Source organism: Astatotilapia calliptera, chromosome 9 (genome assembly GCF_964374335.1).
Source record: "Astatotilapia calliptera chromosome 9, fAstCal68.1, whole genome shotgun sequence".
Classification (NCBI taxonomy): domain Eukaryota; kingdom Metazoa; phylum Chordata; class Actinopteri; order Cichliformes; family Cichlidae; genus Astatotilapia; species Astatotilapia calliptera.
The window spans coordinates 5836500-5859034 of NC_137430.1; the positions used below are offsets into that span (position 1 = coordinate 5836500).

The following is a 22535-nucleotide window of genomic DNA, read 5'->3' on the forward strand; positions in this document are numbered from 1 at the left end:
TAGGCTGCAATTCAGTGACTAAATTTAGTAATCACATTTGACCAGCTCTACAGCATATCTTGTACACTTGATTGAAGAGGAGAACAGAGCTGTTGACTGATAACCACTTGATGGTGGCAGGGCAAGAGGATGCCAGTGTATGTATATACTAATATTACAATGTTGGGCCTATACTAAATTATTTTGTGATAGAGGTTTCTACTTGAAAGGTCTAAAGCGATAAAAAACAAATGAGGAGTAAAACGCTGTTTTAAGTCAGTTTAAGTCATGCAGTAAGAAATTAAAAGAGATGAATGCATGTAGTTCTGAGAATCTTTAAGCTCACAGCAACTGGGTTAGTAACCTCGATGACTAGGTTGAGCCCACAAACCACGGTGGTAATTTGAACCTAGTGTTTGCTCTGATTTCAGTGATACATTATGTATCATTATATACTGTATGGTCTGCTTATTATTCACATTAAATTATTTGATGTTATTGGTGTATCCTCTATTTTCATACATTGTTCTCTACATTCATCTCTGTTGCTTTCCAGATAAACAGAGAGAAGACTTCATCTTTAATTACACACATTGACCAGCAGGTGGAGACAGCTTGCCATCAGTACATATTCAAGTTTTAATATGAGCATCATTAATAAACACATTTGTTCTGATGTACAGAAACAACAGCAGTAAATAAAGACCGGAGCAGGAGAAGATGTAACTAATCTGCCAGGACAAACCAAATTCAGAAAGATAAAAAAAAAAACAGACTGAACAATTGTTCGATAAAGGACAATGTTACTGTGATGTCATGCCAACAGCTGCTGTATGCACAAAGGAAGTGGTTCATGATAAAGGGAAGTTTGGATCCACTTGTGGGAGAGATTGTCACAAATGTGATGAGGCTGGTGCCAGTGTTTTTGTGACAGCAAAAAACACGAGCTGAGACGTGGAGTGAGGGCAGTGAGACAGGTGGTAGTGCATGTGTCGACCGGTGGGGAGGCATTAATGAGAGAGGTGGTGAGACACTTGAAACAGGTTCTGAGACAGGTTGTCAGGGTTTAATTAGCCAATCACAGTGGGGATTAACTCTGTAAACATCCAACAGAACACAGTCAGGATGAAGACGACGCTCACCTGAGAGACAGGCAGAGAGACAGCTTTAATATTTAACATCCAGTCCGTCAGGTGTTTATCATGATGTTATAATGTGACTCACAGATGTTTCCTCCAACTTCATAAAGATGTTGAACTGGACTGATCAGAGAAAAACAAAGACAGAAGGAGAAAGACAGGGATGGTAAATAAAAGTCAGATTTTCCTTCAGTGTGGGAACAGGTGGGGACCATAGGTATGGATCCTCACAGAAGTCGGATAAATGTGCATCTATGTGTGAGAGAGAGATTTTGTCACCTGTTCTCACACTCGAAGCGGGACGTTATGTCCTTGGCTGTTGTCTGTTCCTCAAGTTGTATCACCATGGAAATCTTGGTGTGTAGAGGAGCATGAACTCTGATCACACCTTCACACAGCTCTGTGATCTGCAGAGACACAAACAGACAGCACGCTGAACCCGGACTCTGCCCCGCATGCCTGTGGTCTTTGACTAACCTTGTTTTTGCCTTAGTTGATTCTGGACTCCATCTCCTTTGGTCCTGACCTGTATCAAACCTGATTTCTCTCTCTTCTTATCTGTTCTCTGTCTCACCTTGTTTTGGTGCCCATCTCATGCAGTTCTTGGTCTTTCCAGGTCCTAGTCTCTGTCTTCCTTGGCCCTGGTCTCTGTCTCACCTGATCTCTTTCATTCTTGTCATTCTTCTTCCTCAAAAGTCTACTGGTCCAGCTCAGGCCAAGCTGTTTCTGAATGGACACCTGGTTCATCTGTCTCACCTGAGACAGTAGAAACTTGGGGACCTATCAAAGAGAACGAGAAGTCATCGGGGGTTAGGGGCACCGAGACTGTGCAGGTGTGTCCTGAAACCTACGGTCCAAATCAAGTCCTGGTGAATGATCATCAACCGGATCAGCTGAGCTCCACCCACTGCCTCCTCCATCTCATCTCGTTTAGCAATTGAGCGCTTGTTTCCATGGTGACGACGGAACAGGTTGGGTGCCATCACCATGGACACATTCCACAGAGACATACGGTTCTGATCCTGATGAGAGACCACCATACGGAGGAAGACCAGCAGAGCCTGGAACCACAAAAAACAGGTTTTCTTGCAACCATGTGCGATTTCTAAAAAAAAAAAAAGTCTGTCATGGTCCTGGGTTGGTGACCCAGTGTTTTAGGTTTTGTACTTTTCTTTTTGATTTCATCAGGGTTCATGACTATTAGGGTTTGGTTTCTGTTTTTTATTTCTAGATCTCTAGTTCTTCTGGGTTTGTGATTTCTAGGTCTTCATGTTTATTCTCTTGTTCCCCAGTCAGTCATGTCTCCTGTCTAGGCCCTGTCCTTATGTTCCCTCTGTACTGTGTCAGTATTATTGGGATGTTAAGCTCGTGTCTCTGAGTCCGTGTCTGTGTGTGCGTGGTGCATTTCCTGTTTTATTTTGATAGTCTGTCTCCTACCCCAGTGTATCTAGTTTTGCCTTCCTTCATCGCATCATGTCTGATTTGTCCCAGCTGTGTTTCTTCCTGTTTCCTAATCCTCTCGTGATCCTACCTGTGTATTTTAGTCCTCAGCCTACCCTTGCTTGTTGTTGGATGGTTAACTTAACCTACTCTCTCTTTGTACTGTGTTTTCTCCCGTCATGTTTCAAGCCGTGTTTCCTAGTATCTAGTTTTCAGTGTCAGTTTAGTTTAGGTTTACGTTAGGGGTTTTGTTTTGTTTTGTGAAGTTCTCTTCTTTGATGAATTGTTTTTCTGTGAGTACTGCACATTGGTCCAGAATGCAATGATTTACAAATCTCATAAATCCATAATGTATTCATAATAGAAAACCATAACAATCGCTTTAGCTCTGCAGTGATTCACTAGAAAATTGGCAACGTCCCTCAGCATCCATTGACGCTGCACAGTTGACTATGGAATATTTAGTAGCAGTATTAATTTTGTTGACTAATTTTTATTATATTTTTCATCAAACTTTTTTTCTAGCAAAAACAAGACAATAACTGAATAAAAATGAATGAAAGGCATCGAAACGTTCGTCCACGAATAAAAACGAGATGAAAATGTTTCTTCTGAGACAAGGCAGGAAGTGAGCCAGAAGTAATAATCTTGTGCAGTAAGGTTAGACATGCACAATTGATCTGCCGCTGACAAACAGGGATAGAGACAGGGGTTCAGCTAACACCTATGCACCCTGTTTCTCATGAAAATGTGACAAAATGTCAATGTTTTGGAGGAAGAGAACTGTGGACATATGGAGACATGTAGAGCAACTCTCACTTGTACCAACACAATGACACCTTAAAATCTGGTGACCTAAATCAACTTCAGATTTAGTCTACCATAATCTAAAGATATATACTCAACTAAAGCAAGACAAAAACAAAAATTAGGTGGCTAAATCTGGACTAAAACTAAATTATATTTTAGTGAAAAGACTAGGGATATACCTAATCTAAATCTGCTGTTTTTTATGTAAATTTTATGACTGGGCTTGTGGGCACAGGTGGCATCTGATCATGGTACCATGCTAGAATTCACTGACCTCTTGAGAGCCTTTTTCTTCAACAAGTGTTTGTAGAAGCAGTCTGCATGCATAGGTGCTTGACTTTATTCACCTATGACCAAGGAAGTGATTGGAACACCTGAACTCAATGATTCGATGAGTGAGTGAATACTTTTGGCAATATAGTGTGTGTCTGTGTTTGTGTGTGTAGGTTTGGATAGCGTGGGGGACCTCTCGCATCTGCGGGCGGTCTATCTGTCAAGCTCAGGTCTTCTACATGAGGCCTGGGAGCTTGAGGGCCCTGTGCATTTTCTTAGCTGTTCGTAGGACTGCACTCATCTGGACAGAGATCTCCAATGTTGTTCCTGGGATCTGCTGGAGTCACTCACCTAGCTGATCGTCTGTCTGTCTGTCGATAAATGAAGGTTAAGTGAAGACTTAAATGAGTTTACAAGAGTATATTTTAATGATATTAAATTTTCTGTAAAACTAAAAGATTCCCTATAACGTGCTGTCCCATGCTCTTTTAGGCTGTGACATATGTATACTGTGTGTTTACTGCCCTCTTTCTGCTTCTCACTGTTTGCCCAATTCTCTCTCATTTGTGTGTGTAGACAATGTCTGGGTGAAGCTTTACTCTCAGAATTTCTCTGTTGGCTTCTGGAAGAAGCAACGTCAGCAGCTGCAGGGCCTGAACCTGATGGAGCTCAGAGGGGATACCTGCAGGGACACACAGAAACACTTCATGTAATGCAAACACATTTAAATGATGAAAATGTGTGTTTGTATGTGTGCACACATACTCAGTACAGAGCGGTAGGTGGACAGGTGTGTGTGTGTCAGCAGAGGGGTTGGCAGCTCTCTGATGAAAAGCTTCAACAGACTGGAAGCGTCCACCTGTCTCAGCGCAGACCAGTCAAATCCCTCATAGCACCTGTCTAATTCTCTACGAAGGCACTGCAAGCAAACAGAGAGGTGGACAGAGAGACAGCAGGGAGAAAGATACAGACAGAGAATCAGACAAAAACAGGTAGGTATTACACACAGAGAGACATAGATACACACAGGCAGACATACTCAGTTTTCCAGAATGCAAAAAGTCATTTTAAAGTGTGTCAGGGTGTGTGTCCATCTTTTGTGAGGACCAATGTTGAGTTTAGACAATCTCAAAATCTAGAAACAAACACCACTTAGCTGCTGTCTTGACCTTAGTACTATGCTATGTTAAAGCATCATCTAAAGAGAAAAACAACTTGATGTAGAAAATAACCATTCGTTTGTTACCTAAAAACTAGGACTAGTGTTGGGTTGGCTTTCGGGTTAGAGCTAGGTTAAGGTTCATGGTTGAGGATCTGGGAATGTTGACCTTGCTTTGCCCATGATGATGCACCTCCAGTCATCCAACATCCTAACTATGCATTGCTGAAGGCAGGGAACCTATGCACTGTTCAAATGTTGATTGGTTGACAAATGTGACGGAACAGGGAAGGGAGTGACAGGCAGTTCACTGCGAATGAAAGAGATGTGGAAAGATAACCAAAGATAAAAATTACAGACTGGCTGCAGTGGTAATCTTTCACACTCGGTTTCACTTCAGCTTGTTGTGTGTTATAACTTTGCTCTTCAAATGGATAATGGATAGTAGCCCACAGACTGGTTGTACCACATGTTTTTGACACTCCCTTCAACCAACAACAGATGCTTTTTGCAGGCAGACTTTCAGTGCATGACGTGCCTCATGAATGGTATAGTGTGCCAAAGTTGAACGTTTCTGCAGGTCACGCACCTCCCCATTTTTGTTACATGGTGTGTTGTGTCGCTGCACCACAGCTGGCTCGCCAGCTTTTACCACAGTTTTTAATAATATAATAGTACAGTACTTCTGATTTCCACTTCTCCTCCTACTCCACTGCTGATGTGGCACTATTGTTGAGTGGCAACAGCTATTCTGTATGGAAACAAACAGCAGTGTGTGTGTGTGTGTGTGTGTGTGTGTGTGTGTGTGTGTGTGTGTGTTACCTTGACTCTAGCAGCTGATGCTGGTACTCTGAGAATCCCCTCAGTCAACAGGCCTGTTTGCTCTAAGATACACAACAACTGCATGCATACACACACATAAAGGAAGGTGTGACTGGTTACTGTTGTTTGTTTATTTTCACTAAATTTCTAAACAAGATGTAAACAAAGGTAAACTAACTTTGCTAGCTGTTAGTTAAACAACTACTTTAGGTCACCAAGATCATATGCTAATGGGCTCATACTTATACAGCACTTATCTACTCTGAGCACTGTTTACTATAAGCATTAAACATTTTACATCATGCACGTAAATAATAATAATAATAATAATAATAATGGATTGGATTTATATAGCGCTTTTCAAGGCACCCAAAGCGCTTTACAATGCCACTATTCATTCATTCTCGCATTCATACACTGGTGGAGGCAAGCTACGGTTGTAGCCACAGCTGCCCTGGGGCAGACTGACAGAAGCGAGGCTGCCATATCGCGCCATCGGCCCCTCTGGCCAGCACCAGTAGGCAAGTAGGGTAAAGTGTCTTGCCCAAGGACACAACGACCAGGACAGAGAGCCCAGGGATCAAACCGGCGACCTTCCGGTTACAGATACGCTTCCCAACCCCCTGAGCCACGGTCGCCCGTAAAGAGATGCTTCAGCTTGGGGTTCAATATTTGCTTACTTGAAGAATCGAACTACTGACCAAACAGTAACCCACTTTTGCTCATGAACTTCCCAAAGACACATAAGATTATGATTGTGCCTTAAACTATAGTATCATAAGTTTTAGAGTAATGAAGCCAGCAATCTATCCCCTGTCTGAAACTTGATTAGACATAGAGAAGGACACGTTCTTCACCTTCTGGAACACGACAGGAACTTTGACCCCAGGAAACTTCTTCCTGTCTTTCTCCAACAGCGTGTTCAGAGGAACGCCAAACACACCACTGTCTAATGGACAGGAAGACACAAACAATCATACAGTGAGTGTTCTGAGAGACAATTTATACATCCTTTAGTACAGGGTTTTACTAATGGGGCTTTTTCAGCAGCAAAATAGTTTCAGGTCTGCCCTTATCGCTTATCCCATCCAGTCCCAAGTTAACTGTGTTAGAGCCAACGGCAGTTTGGCTCTTTCGGTCCCATGGTGGGCAAACCACACCCACGGTGAGCAATCCCACTGTGGGTTGCCCATTGAAAACCATGACAATCAGGGGACCTCTTGGGATCAAACTACTGTGGGGCCTTAATGGGCTAACCCAAAAGAGGACCAGTATGGGTTTTCCTATGGTAAACCCACAATGGGCTGCCCGCGTTTTTTGGGGCCCAAAAGGCTAAACTGCTATGGGCTAGCCCAACATGGGTTTACTGTGAACACTTACTCATAAGGTAGCTGCAAAGGGCAAAACTGTTGTGGGTTCTGGATGATTATCAAAATTATTATGCATAAACAGTTAAACCGTTGTAATGCGACACAGTGCTATGAAAGTGTTTGAGTCTTCTGGATTTCTTCTGTGTTTTTGCATATAGTCACATTTGCAGGTTTCAGCTCTAACTAATTTTAATCCAAACCTACCTGGTCCTGTTTAAAAACATAATAACAACATAGTGAACCTTCCTGGGAGTGAGTGGCCTACCAGAATTAGTCCAAGTGCAATCAATCACTCATCCAGAAGGTCACAAAAAACAAAACAGAACAAGATCTACAGAAACGCAGGCCTCACTTGCCTCAGTTAAGATGCGCGTTCATGATTCACCAATAAGAAAGATCAGGTAGAACGCATCTATGGAAAAGTTCTAAGATGAAAATAACTGCTGACCAAAAACAATACAAAGGCTTGTCTCAAATTTGCCACATCTTGATGATCTCCAAAAAATTTGAGAAAATATCTGAGAAAAGTTACAGTCTTTGTGTTTGTGTAACATAGCATTTCACAAAGAGAACATCATACCAAGAATAAAAAACAGAATAAACATTTCATCCACAGAGGCGAATAAAAAAATCATGAGCAGTTATGACAAATTTTGGATTGCAGTTCTTGCTGCCAAGAATTGCAGAACCAGTCAATCTTATATATACTTGAGTTATCTTTGTCTAATAATGAAAACTGTTTGATGATCTGAAACAAATGTGTGACAAACAGGAAAAAAAATACTAAATGAGGAAGGAGGTGATACTAGTAGTTGAAACGGGGCAGTGGTTGAACGAAAACGATATAGCTGGACAATCTTGAATTTACTTCCTAATGTTGAAGCACGACATGATCTCCCATCTTGTGGTGCTCTGGGGTATTAAAATGCATACCTTATTGGTTTAGTGGTAGTGCCGGGTGGAAGGCAAAGTACTGATCTTTATAAAGGTGTTAAGGACATCTCACATTAAGAAGTCTTTGTGTTTATCAGAAATTGGTCTTTGGTTTTGTTGGTTTATTCTGAGTTTTCCTGTTTTTGAGATTTTTTTAAAAGTTTGTCTTCATTGTTAATTTTACATTTTTAATTACTATAGTAGAGATTATCTTAATCTCCGTAATATCTGCTTGTTTGTTTCTCTTTAGTCATTTCCTGCTACCTTGCTTCCTGTTTTACTTTGAAAGTCATTTAACTCATGTCTTCTGTTTAGGTTTACCTCCTTTTGTATCAGTGCAGTTTATTCACTTCAGCTGTTTCTTGTTTTCCAGATGTGTCCATCCAACCTGATTCAATACTGGAATAAGCAGTTTTTAAGGTTTTGTGTTCCAAGTATTAATTAATGTTTAAATAACTTAATAATTACAGAACACTGTTATAAATATTTTTTATGATCCAGCAGTGAGGACAGTGTTTTTAATCGTTCTCCATTAAACCGTTCTGCTGGAGGTTTCTTTCTGTTAAAACAGAGTTTTTCCTTCCCGCTGTCACTAAAATGCTTGCTCATACCAGGTCATGTGATTGTTGGGCTTTTCTCTGTATGTATTATTGTACGGTCTACCTTAGAAAATAAAGTGCCTTGACTGTTCTTGTAATTTGGCACTGTATAAATAAAACTGAATTGAATTGAAACTGAAACAGTGTTTCCTGAAAAGCCTCTCTTGTTTAGTGGGAAATAGATTTCATCAAAGTAGATGTCTTTTTGAAAGTGCTGTAATTAGGTTTAAGAATACAGTTCACCCACTTTTATCATCTTCAATAGCCTGTACCAAAAGAGAGCAGAGCAGGTACCTGAAGGCTACTCAAACAGAGGTCGATTATCTTGTTAATTGTTTTAACTTTCACTATGCACAACTCTGGATACTGTAGCTCCTGTGAAAAAGAGAGCCTCAAATCAGAAGTACTTGACTCCCTGGTATAATTCTCAAACACGTACCCTAAAGTAGATACCTCTTAAGCTGGAGAGGAAATGGCGTGTCACAAATTTAGAAGATCAGATTTAGAAGATCATCATTTAGCCTGGAGAAATAGTTTGTTGCTTTATAAAAAAAGCCCTCTGTAAAGCTAGAAGATCTTACTATTCATCACTGATTGAAGAAAATAAGAACAACCCCAGGTTTCTCTTCAGCACTGTAGCCAGGCTGACAAACAGTCAGAGCTCGGTTGAGCCAACCATCCCTTTAACGTTAACTAGTAATGACTTCATGAACTTCTTCACAAATAACATTTTAACCATTAGAGAAAAAATTACTCATGATCATCTCACAGATGTAACAACATGTACCGCTGCTTTCAGTACCATTTAGTCTTTTTCTCCTATTGATCTTTCTGAGTTAATTTCAGTAATGTCTTCCTCCAAACTATCTCTAATAATCGCTATGTGGCATCCCTTGACCCATCTAATTATAGGCCAATCTCCAACGTTCCTTTTATCTCATAAATTCTTGAAAGAGTAGTTGTCAAACAGCTAACTGATCATCTGCAGAGGAAGATTCTTTATTTGTCATGTGCATGGTTATACAGATATAACACGCAGTGAAATGTGACCTGACACGCTCTTCGACTCTGCAAAAAGGAGAGACACAACTTTATGGCTTATTTGAAGAGTTTCAGTTTATAAGGTTAGACCCAGTTCCAGCCTTTGAGTGCTTGACTGTCTTTCAACAGTTTGAGCCAGTGTCTTATTCTGCTTTAAAAGACATAATTGATCATCTCAAAATCTCTGGTTCCCCGCACGATATTCGTCCTTCTCGTTTCTTTAAGGAATCTTTACATATTATTGGTCCTTGTATCTTACTTCCGCTGAATGCATCATTGTCATCAGGTTGTGTACCGTCTGTCTTTAAGCATGCTGTTGTGCAACCTATTATGAAAAAGAAAAATCTTGACCCTAATGCTCTCACTAACTACAGGCGGATCTCTAAACTCCCTTTTATTTCCAAAATATTGGAAACGGTAGTTCTAAACAACTTCAGGCCTTTTTAGATGCAAATGGTATTAATGAAAAGTTTCAGTCTGGTTTGAAACGTCGCCACAGCACAGAGACAGCCTTACTTAGAGTTTTTAATGATCTTCTTTTAACGGTTGACTCTGGCTATTCCGTGGTTTTAGTTTTACTTGACTTGACTGCTGCTTTTGACATGGTTAACCACAACATTCTTCTATCAAGACTGGAACATGTTGTTGGTCTCAAAGGTATACGGTTTAAATCCTACCTCTCAGAGAGGTCGTTCTCTGTTGCTATAGGGCAACACTCCTCGGCTTCTGCCCCTATTTATTGTGGTGTGCCTCAAGGGTCCGTGCTCGGTCCTGCTCTTTGTACATGTTGCCGTTGGGATTAATTTCTTAAAAATATAACATCTCCTTTCATTGTTATGCCGATGATATCCAGATTTATTCACCTTTGAAATCAGATGTGTCTGCTTCTTTGGAACCTCTGTTCAACTGTTTGCATGAAGTTAAAATTTGGTTATCACATAATTTTCATACACTGAACGAGAATAAGACCGAAATCGTAGTTTTTGATGGTCACACTCTGCCCTTGGCCCTCTTGCTAGCCATCTCTCGCTCACTGTAAGGAACCTTGGAGTGTTCCTGGATGGCTCTTTTAAACTTGAGAAACGGGTCTCTACTGTGGTAAAAAACAGCTTTTACCAGTTGCGTCAGATATTCAAAGCAAAGCCGTTCCTTCCTTTAAAGGACCTTGAAACGCTTATCCACACATTTATCACATCCAGATTGGACGACTGTAACTGCCTCTACTCGGGCCTCCAACACTCTTCTCTTTAACGGCTTCAGTTAGTTCAGAATGCAGCTGCGCATCTTTTACCAGGTACGAGAATCTGTGAACACATAACTCCAATTTTAGCCAAATTACATTGGCTCCCAGTTAAATGTCGTATCGATTTTAAAATTCTTTTGTTCACTTTTAAAATATCGGAATAATTTAGCGCCCAGCTATCTTTCTGAACTACTTCACAGGCTCCTAGCACAACCTAGGTCTCGACTGAAGTCCAGAGGTGACCGGGCCGTTGCAACCGTGGCACCTAGACTCTGGAATAACCTCCCTGTTCATATTCGTACAGCCGAGTCTATCCAGTCTTTTAAATCACATCTTTTTACTTTGGCTTTTGATTCTAACTAGTTGGTTGTTCTTGCTTGTTGTGTTGTCACGTATTGTTTGTTGTCCTGTTTTATTGTTTTGTCTTAATTGTCTCATGCTTTTACTGACTGTGAAGCATTATGGTGAACATTGTTGTTTTTAATATGTGCTATATAAATAAATTTTGATTTGACTTGATGAGGTTGTCCCACTCACAACTGCATATCTGTGTAAATCAGGATTTTCCATTGTGGCCACAACCAAGACCAAAGCCTGAACCAGACTCAGAGCAACACTGGAAGCTGCTCTGAGAGTGAGCCTTTCCCCCATTCCACCCAGACCCGTGTCTCATTAACAGCTGAACATAAAAGGGGAGTTGCCTATTGTGACTGTTTGTTGAAGAATAACTTCTGGTTCTGCCAATGAAAAAACCTTTCAGATTCACTCACAGATTATAAGGCTATATTTTCATTTGCCCTTTATTTAAATTTTATAACAGTTTATTTATTTATTCATTTAATTAGAAAATTATTTTGAATGTATTTGTTTTATGAGCACATTATTCTATTTTTTCTTTTTTCTTGTCTCTTTTAGTAAAATTGAATTATTAATTATTTTGTGTTTTTAATCCTGACTTGAGCCTTTTAACTTTGCAGTTTGATTTGTTCCATGAATTGCTGGCATTTTGTTTTATGTACAGGTTCTTTGGGATTATTAGATTGCATCATGTCATCATCATGTTTATTTGACGAGGTTTTAGCCATTAACATGATGTAGATTTGATTTAGTTATTAAATATATATAAAACCAAAAGCAACATCAATTTATTCAATACAGTGTCGGGCCCCGGGCAACTTTGTAGTGAAAACATTAGACCCAGAGGTAGGGATGCAACGATATCAATTTTTTCAAACCGATACGATACCGATACTTGGATCTGAGTACTTGCCGATACAGAGTACAAAAACCGATACTTCTACCACACACACACACACACACACACACACACACACACACACACACACACACACACACACACACACACACAAATGCAATGAATCGGAAGACAGATTTTATTTTATTCTCTGCCGATAAAAAATAAAATCTTAATAAAAATGACCACAAAAAAATTTCAAGTGAAAAATAAGCACTTCTGCTAAATTATTGCAGAGTCTCCACATTGTAATTTAGCAAAATATCACTGAACTATTGGCACTGTCTCGAGCTTTCGGAATAATAAATAAACACTTCTGTTTGGAATATAATAAATACAAATTAGGTTTGAGAATAAAATAAACTTTTAAATTGTTGCAGAGTGTTCATAATGTAAACAAACAAACAAAATAATGAAAGTATTTGGCATTGACGAACGAACTCCCCATCTGCCCGTGGATCATCAGTCCACTGTGCCGTTAAACCAAGGACTGACATCGCGCACACACTGCTCGTCTTTACCTCTTTAGAAAGTTTTGTCACCATTATCTCCCTGATGTGTGGGCGGCTGGGAATTTCATATCGCAGCTCGAGTATGCTGAGAAGAATCCTATGTTTTCCATGACTGGCATTGGCTGGTCATCCAGAGCGATAAAACGAGTCAGAGCCTCTGTTATTTTAACTGCCCGTGGATTTTCTCTTGACATTTTTCATCGCTTTTCCAAAACCTGAGTTAAAGTTGGCTGTTCCGGTCCACACTGCTGACATTTTGTTTAGCCTAGCTACAGCAGCCTCCAGTTTCTCTTTTTTTATCTGGAGCTGCCAGTCTGACTCGTCTAACCCTGTGCCTGTTTAGCGCGGGATGTTCCCCTAGTGGCCAATCTAAAAAACTACAACAAAAATGACAAGCCACCCTCTGATTAATGAAATAAGTTAGTATCGGTTCATGGTATCGGTTAACTTTTACGAGTATGAGTACACACACATTTTACAGTATCGGCCCCGATACCCGATACCCGATATCGGTATCGGTGCATCCCTACCCAGAGGTAAAACAGGTTAAGGACCGCTGATTTTCTACACACATCTTTGCGTGGGAGTTACATTAAATCTTGCAGAGCGGTATAATTCTGTACTGCTTCATGTAAGTGGGAAGATGATTTTTGTTGTTAAACATTTCAGGGTACATTTATTGTACAATTTAATATGAAAAAGTTGCTTAAAAATGTAAATTATGTTTGGATAAGTGGAGTAGGATGTTGTAGTCAATTTAGAGAAATGTAGATGACCCAGATTTGTTTTTTACGTGTGGACAGAAGATAAGATGGTAAGAGTCATTCATGTTATTCTAGTACATTCATAAGATACTTTCACCTAGAGTGCTTTCTCTAACTCTAAATTCTGGAGTATTTGTAGTTATGATAGTGTAATTTCAGATTTATATTGGTTAGTTTATGAGGGTGGCAAGTTCTAGAAACTCCCAGATGGCAATTTCAGTACATAAAGTTGGACGATCAGTAATTTATAGATTACATGAAAATTAACACGACATTTCTTTTACATTTATACTACAGGAACAGCAATACTGCTTCAAGCAGCAAGCATTAAGATGTAAGCTCTAAATCTTAAAAAAGGGAGAGAAAAGTTTAAGTTTGGTAAATTCACTTCTTCAAGAAAACCCTATGACAATACACTACCAGTCAAAAGTTTGGACATGCCTTCTCATTCAATGTTTTATCTATTTTTACTACTTTCTACATTGTAGATATATATGAAGAAAGATATATGGGGTTATACAGCAAAGAAAAAATGATAAATAACTCTAAATATATCTTATATTATAGATTCCTCAAAGTAGAAGAAACCACTACTAAGGAAAAGCAACAAGCAGAAGAGATTTGTTTGGGCAATCCGATCCGGTTAGTTGGACAATCATTTATCTTTTAACAGGACAATGACCACAAACACACCTCCAAGCTGTGTAAGGGCTATTTGACCAAGACAGAGAGCAACAGAGTGCTGTGCCAGATGGCCGGGCCTCCACAGTCAGCATCTCTGGGAACTCCTTCAAGACTGTTGGAAACCATTTCAGGTGATGACCTCATGAATCTCATCGAGACAATGCCAAGGATGTGCAAAGCAGTAATCAAAGCAAACGGTGGCTATTTTGAAGAATCGAAAATATAAAACACGTTTTGAGTCATTTCACACTTTTTTGTTTACTACATAATTCCGTATGTGTTCATTCATAGTTTTGATGCCTTCAGTGAGAATTTAAAATGTAAATAGTCATGAAACTAAAGAAAAACCATTAAATGAGGAAGTCTGTCCAAACTTTCGACTGATAGTGTATACATCACAAAGAATTATGACTGTTGCTGTCATTTAAATAAAAAATAAAACACAAATATTTTAATTTTATTTATATAGGGCCAAACAACAACATCTGTTGCCTCAAGGAACTTTATATTGTTAGATAAAGATCCTACAATAATACAGAGAACACACGGAAAACCCAGTCAGTGGACCCCTCTGAGCAACTACTTTGGTGGCAGTGGGAAGGAAAAACCCCATTTTAACAGGAAGAAACCTCCAGCAGAACCAGGCTCACGGAGGACGGTCATCTGCTGTGACTGGTTGGGGGTAAGGGGACTTTATGACCCTTTTCTGTGGGCAAAATACATACATACACCTTACGTGAAAAAAATAAAAATAGTAGTAAACTTATCTATTTTTATGCTTGTGGAGTAGATGCACTCCACTTCCACATCGGTTTCATGTCTGCCTCTCTCACTGATTACACTGGAAATGTAATGTTGCTGTATCCACTCTGAAAATTGTCTGCAAACAATAAGGAGCCATGGTGTAAGACAAATGATGACACACCATCTACTGTAAAAATAACAACTATTTGGAAATCCAGGAAAAATGGTTTGAAGAGATGTTCTTTGTTATGTGGATCTGGATCTTGTTTTTTTGGTTAGATACCGTTTTTAGTTCCACATTACTTTTTGTGTTTATGTTAAAAATGCATAATTACATTGGCGAAACTTAAGTTAATCAGTAAAAGTGTTAACATCACTCGCTATAGCTTTCTAATATCCTAATGCTATAAAGTCTTTGCTGTGAAGCTGAATGCAGATCATTATGTAAAAAAGAAACTCACCCCGGTTCCTGCAGCGTGGAGGACGTGTGCGTTTGGTGTGGATCCCCAGAGTCATCAGGAAGGTTGTGAGCTCAATGTGTGAGATGAAACACAGCTGTGTGAGGTCACGTGACGACAGGTCGCCTGCACAGCTAAGACCCTGAGAGGGAGGGATAGATGCAAACTGCACGCACGCACACACACACACACACATGCACACACACACACACACACACACACACACACACACACACACACACACACACACACACACACACACACACTCTTTTTTGCATCCGTTAGCAGCCTCCTGTGTTGTAAGCAATCAGATTTGACTGGAAGACCTCTCTCAGCATGCAGCAGGTCAAACTCACCTGCAGCTCACTGTTGTTGTCTCTATGGAAACGTAAACAGTCCCAACAAGCCTTGCCCCTTTTGTGCTCAGCCACACCTTCTGAGTATGGAGAGTCCCGCAGCACCCAGTCAGGTTGCATCAATTGACTGACGGGGGACGAGTGTGTGTGAGGAGGGGAAGAGGTATATTTGTGAGAGTCAGTGTGTGTTGGAGAATGTGCGTGTGTCAGAACAGTTGTGTCGATGACATGTGTCGGAGAGCATTTGTTTCCTGGAGAGTTTGCGTGATGCAGAGAGTCTGTGTTTGAGGGGGGTGAGGGGTGCTCTGGTAGTTGATCTTCAACAGCCAACACGGGTAGAGTTGGTCGTACTGTAAAAGACACAAAGCATAAAGCTCTCAGCAGGTACAGAGAAAAAACAAACAAAATCTCTTGCAGAAATAGAATCCTGTTTCCAAAAACACTGGGATGCTCGGATGTCAAAAGCAAATAAAACTAGCAAATTGCAAATCATTAAAAACCTTTTTCAGATCTGTTCAAATCACACAGCTAGAGTTATTTATATAGTGCATTGACACAACAGCCATCTGGAGGATGATGAAGAGATGGTGAGAAGGAAGATTCCTTTTTAACAAGAACAACCAGGCTTAGCGACAGACATCTGCTGTGACCGACCGACCTGGGGCGTGTGAGGAAGAGGAGAGCATTGAAAGACGAGGACAGAACACATGCTATGGGAGAGAAGACAAAAGTTAATGACATGCAAAAGTGAAATGTAAACACAACAGAACACAAAAACAAAATGTTCACTGCATCATAGAAGGTCCCCCTGAAGCCCGTGGCAATAGCAGCATAACTAAGAGATGCTTCAGTCACCTGATCCAATGAAAGTTGAATGAAAGTTTCAACTGCCTGGTGGCAAGCATGGATGTAGAGTCCCACTTACTATGGAACTTCTTTTATACAGGGAGTGCAGAATTATTAGGCAAGTTGTATTTTTGAGGAATAATTTTATTATTGAACAACAACCATGTTCTCAATGAACCCAAAAAACTCATTAATATCAAAGCTGAATGTTTTTGGAAGCAGTTTTTAGTTTGTTTTTAGTTTGAGCTATTTTAGGGGGATATCTGTGTGTGCAGGTGACTATTACTGTGCATAATTATTAGGCAACTTAACAAAAAACAAATATATACCCATTTCAATTATTTATTCTTACCAGTGAAACCAATATAACATCTCCACATTCACAAATATACATTTCTGACATTCAAAAACAAAACAAAAACAAATCAGCGACCAATATTGGCTGCGGTCGTGAGGTCTCAGAATCTGCTATGTGAGCAAAAAGAGTGACAAGACCACAGAATCGACGGCTAATAACATCACGGAGAAGCTCGCAGCTATTAACGGGAGACTGAGAGACCAGTGTCGGAGTGTTAAAAAACAGCTTGAAATTCTCAATTACCATCATAACCCGGCTACCCCTTCGGCGCCAGCTCAAGGCTGGAGCTGAACAACAACTCCCTGATAACGACTGTGTTGAGTCTGTTCCTTCCCATTCCATGCAAGGCCACCTGGGTTGGCTGGAAGACTGTTTACTTAGCCTGGCAGGGCGAAGGACACTGTCTCAGCTGAACTATGGACACGCACACACATACATATACTGATACTGATAAGCACTCACTGACGCATCACCCTCCCTACCCCGGATCCAACGCCACCTCCAATGCTTACCTCCCCCATGATGTGGACATTGGGTCAGTTGGAGGCGCAGTCGAAAGATTGCAGCGGTCCCAGATCAGATGTACACACTGGAACTCTTTCCCATGTTGCTTGTCTGTGTTTAATGTGTTATGGTGTGTTGATACCTGTGCATTCCTGTATTATCCTTTTGTGTTGCACATTTCAATGTTTTTTTTCCTCTCGCTACCTGGCCTGACCTGTCTCCCCAATGTGATGTTTGTATTGTATGTACGGTCGGCAAGGTCTGTCATCTCGGTTGTGGGCAAAAGACCTGCAACTGACAAATAAAGGCTATCTCATCTCTCATCTCAATATAGCCACCTTTCTTTGCAAGGACACTCAAAAGCCTGCTGTGGCGGAGGCGTGGCCCCGGGCGCAGCTGCCGGGGAGGAGTGGAGCAGAAGGCTCAACAGGGCGGCGCTGCGAGGCCGGTAAGAACAGCTGATGGTGTTTATGTACTAATGATGGTCTCCCTCCGCTGTGTTTATAGTGAGACGGGGAGGAGCGGCGAGAGATCAGCTGGGCTCGTGAGCTGTCAGGCTGTGCGACTGAGTCAGCTGTGTAAACAAACAAATAAATGTGGAATTTGGCAGTACATACCTGCGTGTGCGTGTGTTTGTGCCTGGTGTATTCCACACCTGCCATCCATGGATTCTGTCAGTGTTTTGATCTGTTCACCATCAACATTGTGTGCAGCAGCAACCACAGCCTCCCAGACACTGTTCAGAGAGGTGTACTGTTTTCCCTCCTTGTAAATCTCACATTTGATGATGGACCACAGGTTCTCAATGGGGTTCAGATCAGGTGAACAAGGAGGCCATGTCATTAGTTTTGCTTCTTTTATACCCTTTCTTGCAGCCACGCTGTGGAGTACTTGGACGCGTGTGATGGAGCATTGTCCTGCATGAAAATCATGTTTTTCTTTTTTCTTTTCTTTTTTCTTTTTTTTTGGCCTGTCCCGTTTGGCTCTTTTGCATCAGAATTGTTGTCTAAAGGCAAAGAAAGATGCCCAACGGATTTACTTTACCAAACTGACCATCCCAGCCTTGCCGTAATGGTCCATTTGATTCACCTTTTATTGTTTATTTTATTTTCACTTGCTGAATACGGGACAGACTTGACTGGAGGAAAGAAGGGGAGAAAGAAAGAGGGAAAGAGAAACAGCTGAGAAGAGGGATGGGGGAGAAGGGCAAAAAACAAAAACCAACAGAACGGGCAGAGAAAAAAAAGAAAAAAAAAATGCATATATCGATCACCTGGGTCACCTGCTGAGAAAGAAAAAAGAAAACAAGCAGAAGAGAACAAGAGTAATAGAATAAACAACATCACAATGATATATGGGAATATGACAGTAAATACTAAATGTTAAACATTATTGTGCAGCACATAAGATCAACAGAACACAGTGTGCTTTGAGGTAGGAGCCAAAAAGGGTGTAGTTTGTGGGTGTGATCACCCGTGTGTACACCTGTGAGCATGGACGCGTTTGTTTTTTTAAAAGGTTCCTTCATGTAATGATCTGCTAGAGGGTGTGGGGGGGCCACAGCCCCGTCCTCCAGGGCATGAAGCAGGTATGGAGGAGATCAAAACTCCAGACATCCAGAGGCCCCCAGAACACAAGAGACCTAGGAAGACTAACAGAGGGGCAGCCGCGCCACTGTCCCAGAAAGAGCTGAGGAGAGTCCCAGATGAGGGCTCACTCAGCAGCCGCGGAGCAGAAGCCAGGGGGAGTTGCAGTGACGCGCCCGTGAGCTCCGCCGGCAGCCAGCCGTGCCTGAGTGACCGAGCCCCAGGCCGAGAGGCCGGGGGCACCCCACCTCCGAAGTGGCCCGAGCGAGCCCCAGGATCCAGGCCCTGATAAGCGGCCGCCAAGGAGTGAGCCGGTGTGTACCTGGACGCCCATCCCCAGACACAAAGAACCACCAACGCACCGATACCTGAGGGAGTCCGCCACTGGCAGGGGAAGTGGTGGTGGGGGGAGATAGACCTCCAAACCTTGGAGGGCCTGAGATGTCCCCAGAGAGGTGGCGTCTGATACCCAACCTGACATATAGACACAGACATACAGGCACCCACAGACACAAACATCCATTCCCACCCTCATGCTCTCATATGCACTTACTCCACACTCAACCAACGTGGAGACAGACATAAAGAGACGCTGTACACACGATCACGCTCCCCAAGCGTACTCTACAAACCGGGTCTAGGTACCCTTGCCCCTGGAGGGGGGAACTGCACCCAGACCCAGGTGGTGTTTCCCTTTTCCCTGCGGTGGGGAGAGGCAGACCGCCCCGACTCCGCAGCAGCAGGGAGGCCCCGCACTCCAGACCGCAGTCGGACAGCCAACTCCTCCTCCTAGCCCCCCGCTCCAGCAGGTCGCAGAGAATGGGGGTGAGAGAAGACTCCAAATCATGTTTTTCTTGAAGGATGCAGACTTCTTCCTGTACCACTGCTTGAAGAAGGTGTCTTCCAGAAACTGGCAGTAGGACTGGGAGTTGAGCTTGACTCCATCCTCAACCCGAAAAGGCCCCACAAGCTCATCTTTGATGATATCAGCCCAAACCAGTACTCCACCTCCACCTTGCTGGCGTCTGAGTCGGACTGGAGCTCTCTGCCCTTTACCAATCCAGCCACGGGCCCATCCATCTGGCCCATCAAGACTCACTCTCATTTCATCAGTCCATAAAACCCAGTCTTGAGATATTTCTTGGCCCAGTCTTGACGTTTCAGCTTGTGTGTCTTGTTCAGTGGTGGTCGTCTTTCAGCCTTTCTTACCTTGGCCATGTCTCTGAGTATTGCACACCTTGTGCTTTTGGGCACTCCAGTGATGTTGCAGCTCTGAAATATGGCCAAACTGGTGGCAAGTGGCATCTTGGCAGCTGCACGCTTGACTTTTCTCAGTTCATGGGCAGTTATTTTGCGCCTTGGTTTTTCCACACGCTTCTTGCGACCCTGTTGACTATTTTGAATGAAACGCTTGATTGTTCGATGATCACGCTTCAGAAGCTTTGCAATTTTGAGACTGCTGCATCCCTCTGCAAGATATCTCACTATTTTTGACTTTTCTGAGCCTGTCAAGTCCTTCTTTTGACCCATTTTGCCAAAGGAAAGGACGTTGCCTAATAATTATGCACACCTGATATAGGGTGTTGATGTCATTAGACCACACCCCTTCTCATTACAGAGATGCACATCACCTAATATGCTTAATTGGTAGTAGGCTTTCGAGCCTATACAGCTTGGAGTAAGACAACATGCATGAAGAGGATGATGTGGACAAAATACTCATTTGCCTAATAATTCTGCACTCCCTGTAAATAATATAAAAATTTGTGGAGGAAAACAGAGAATATATACATACAAAAAAATGAGTAGTCCTATTTTTCCTGAGAGCTTTTTATACAGTAACCGACATGTTTCCATGCTAGACGACATCATACACTATATAAAATGACTCTTCCTGTCCAGCTTACATGCTATAATTCATGTTACAGTTATTTCTCAGAGACACTCTGACGCAGTGTCATCCATTATTGTAAATTTGCATGTAATTAAGAAACTGTGAGACAAAAGATGATTTTCAGGAGATCTTCCTAAATGTTCAGTTATGTACATATATCTATATCTATGTATATATAGATATATATATGTGTGTGTGTGTGTGTGTGTGTGTGTGTGTATATATATATATATATATCTATATCTATATAGTGTCTGTCTCCTGAATCCCAACTGGAAGCTGGTTTCACAGAAGGGGGCCTGAAAACTGAAAGCTCTGTCTCCCATTCTACTTTTAAATACTCCACATGTAAGCCTGCAGTCTGAGACAAACCTAATATTCTTCAGGTTACTCTGTATTCATACTGTTTAGAAATGTGACTAAATAGACCAAAAAAAAAAAAAAATAGACCAAACCCACACACAACAGTGCAGTGTCTATCAGAGGTACTAAGGACCATAAAACCATAAATCATCTGCTATGCCCTGGGTGGCATCTAGCATAAATAAAGATATATAAAGAACCAACCTCTGCAAAGGACCACAGGAATCACTTATAGGTGAGCAGACACGCACCTCTGGAAGTATTTCGGCGAATGGTCTTGGTGGTGGTGTGGTATCGACTTGGTGGTGGTTCAGCATGATGGGAGTGGGGGTACACACATCTGTCTGCTGGGTCGTCAGGCTGGAACAAAAAGTTGGGGAAAAAATGCAGAACACAGCCTTTTTCTATTCATTTCCCAGGAATTATTTTAAGACACACAGCTTCTTACAATGACTATAATCTAAATTGCTGTGATATTCTAAAACGTATGGTCGACTATACAATTTCATAAAATGTCTCTACATCTGTGTTGCACATTTGTTTTGCATTTAATATAAAATGCATTTCTATGTTTGTGTCCCACCTCAGTGAAGATATCCCGGACATCTCTGATTGGCTGTCTGTTTCTCTTCTTCAGTGTCTCGTTATAGTTATCCAGCCTCTTCCTCACAGTGGTTGCTTGTTGATGTGTCAAAGTGGACAGCAGCACCTCAGCTGGCGGTGGCACCTCATCTGCCAATGGCAAGCCCGTCACCAGGGAAGCCAACCCCGCATCTGTCAGCCACGCCTCCTCAAGCTCCACCTCTAAAAGGAACAAATCACGTAGGATCCGAACAGTAAGATGACATCTGACTCAGCTGTCAGTTTGACATACCATCCATACTCTTTCTCTCATCTTCCTCCTCTTCTTCTTCCCCATCCTTCTCTTCCTCAATGCTGTGTACTTCCCTCCAGTAGGTCTCCAGGGCAACACGTTTGGGGTCAGAGGTGGTGGAGTTAGAGGTGGTAGACGAAGACAACATCTTGTAAAAAAAAAAGTGCCAGCCAGACAGAGATAATTTTTTATTTTACGACTATTAGAATTTCAAAATATGACATAAGTAAAGTATTATCTTGTTAAAAACTTATCAAAGCTTTATCACTCCAACTTTCCCACGCTGCCAACAGAATTTATTGACATGTTCCAAAACCCAGTTTGAGATATTTTAAGCTTTGTGATTCTGGTATGTTGTCCTGCTGAAAAGCAGTGATCAGAAGAACGCCACATAAATGGATGGAAACAATACTCAGATAGCCTGTGACCATTTGAACAAAGTAATTAGTTACTAATTACAGATTACTTCTCCAAGAAAGTAATCTTGTTACTTTATGGATTACTTATCTTCAAAAGTAATTAGTTGCTT

General features: G+C 41.5%; 1 protein-coding gene across 1 annotated transcript; it reads right to left on the bottom strand.

The window, feature by feature from the left end:
* Positions 1 to 594: 594 nt before the first annotated feature.
* arhgap28 (Rho GTPase activating protein 28) lies at positions 595 to 22154 on the bottom strand. The gene is made up of 14 exons (XM_026180187.2): positions 22007 to 22154; positions 21716 to 21936; positions 21384 to 21492; positions 15582 to 15931; positions 15229 to 15391; positions 6480 to 6571; positions 5623 to 5700; positions 4407 to 4560; positions 4241 to 4323; positions 1970 to 2179; positions 1776 to 1898; positions 1398 to 1525; positions 1204 to 1241; positions 595 to 1121 (listed from the first exon to the last, which is right to left on the bottom strand). The coding sequence occupies exons 1-14, from the start codon at positions 22152 to 22154 to the stop codon at positions 1039 to 1041; spliced, it is 1980 nt and encodes a 659-aa protein (XP_026035972.1). The 3' UTR covers positions 595 to 1038.
* Between the last annotated feature and the right edge of the window lie 381 nt (positions 22155 to 22535).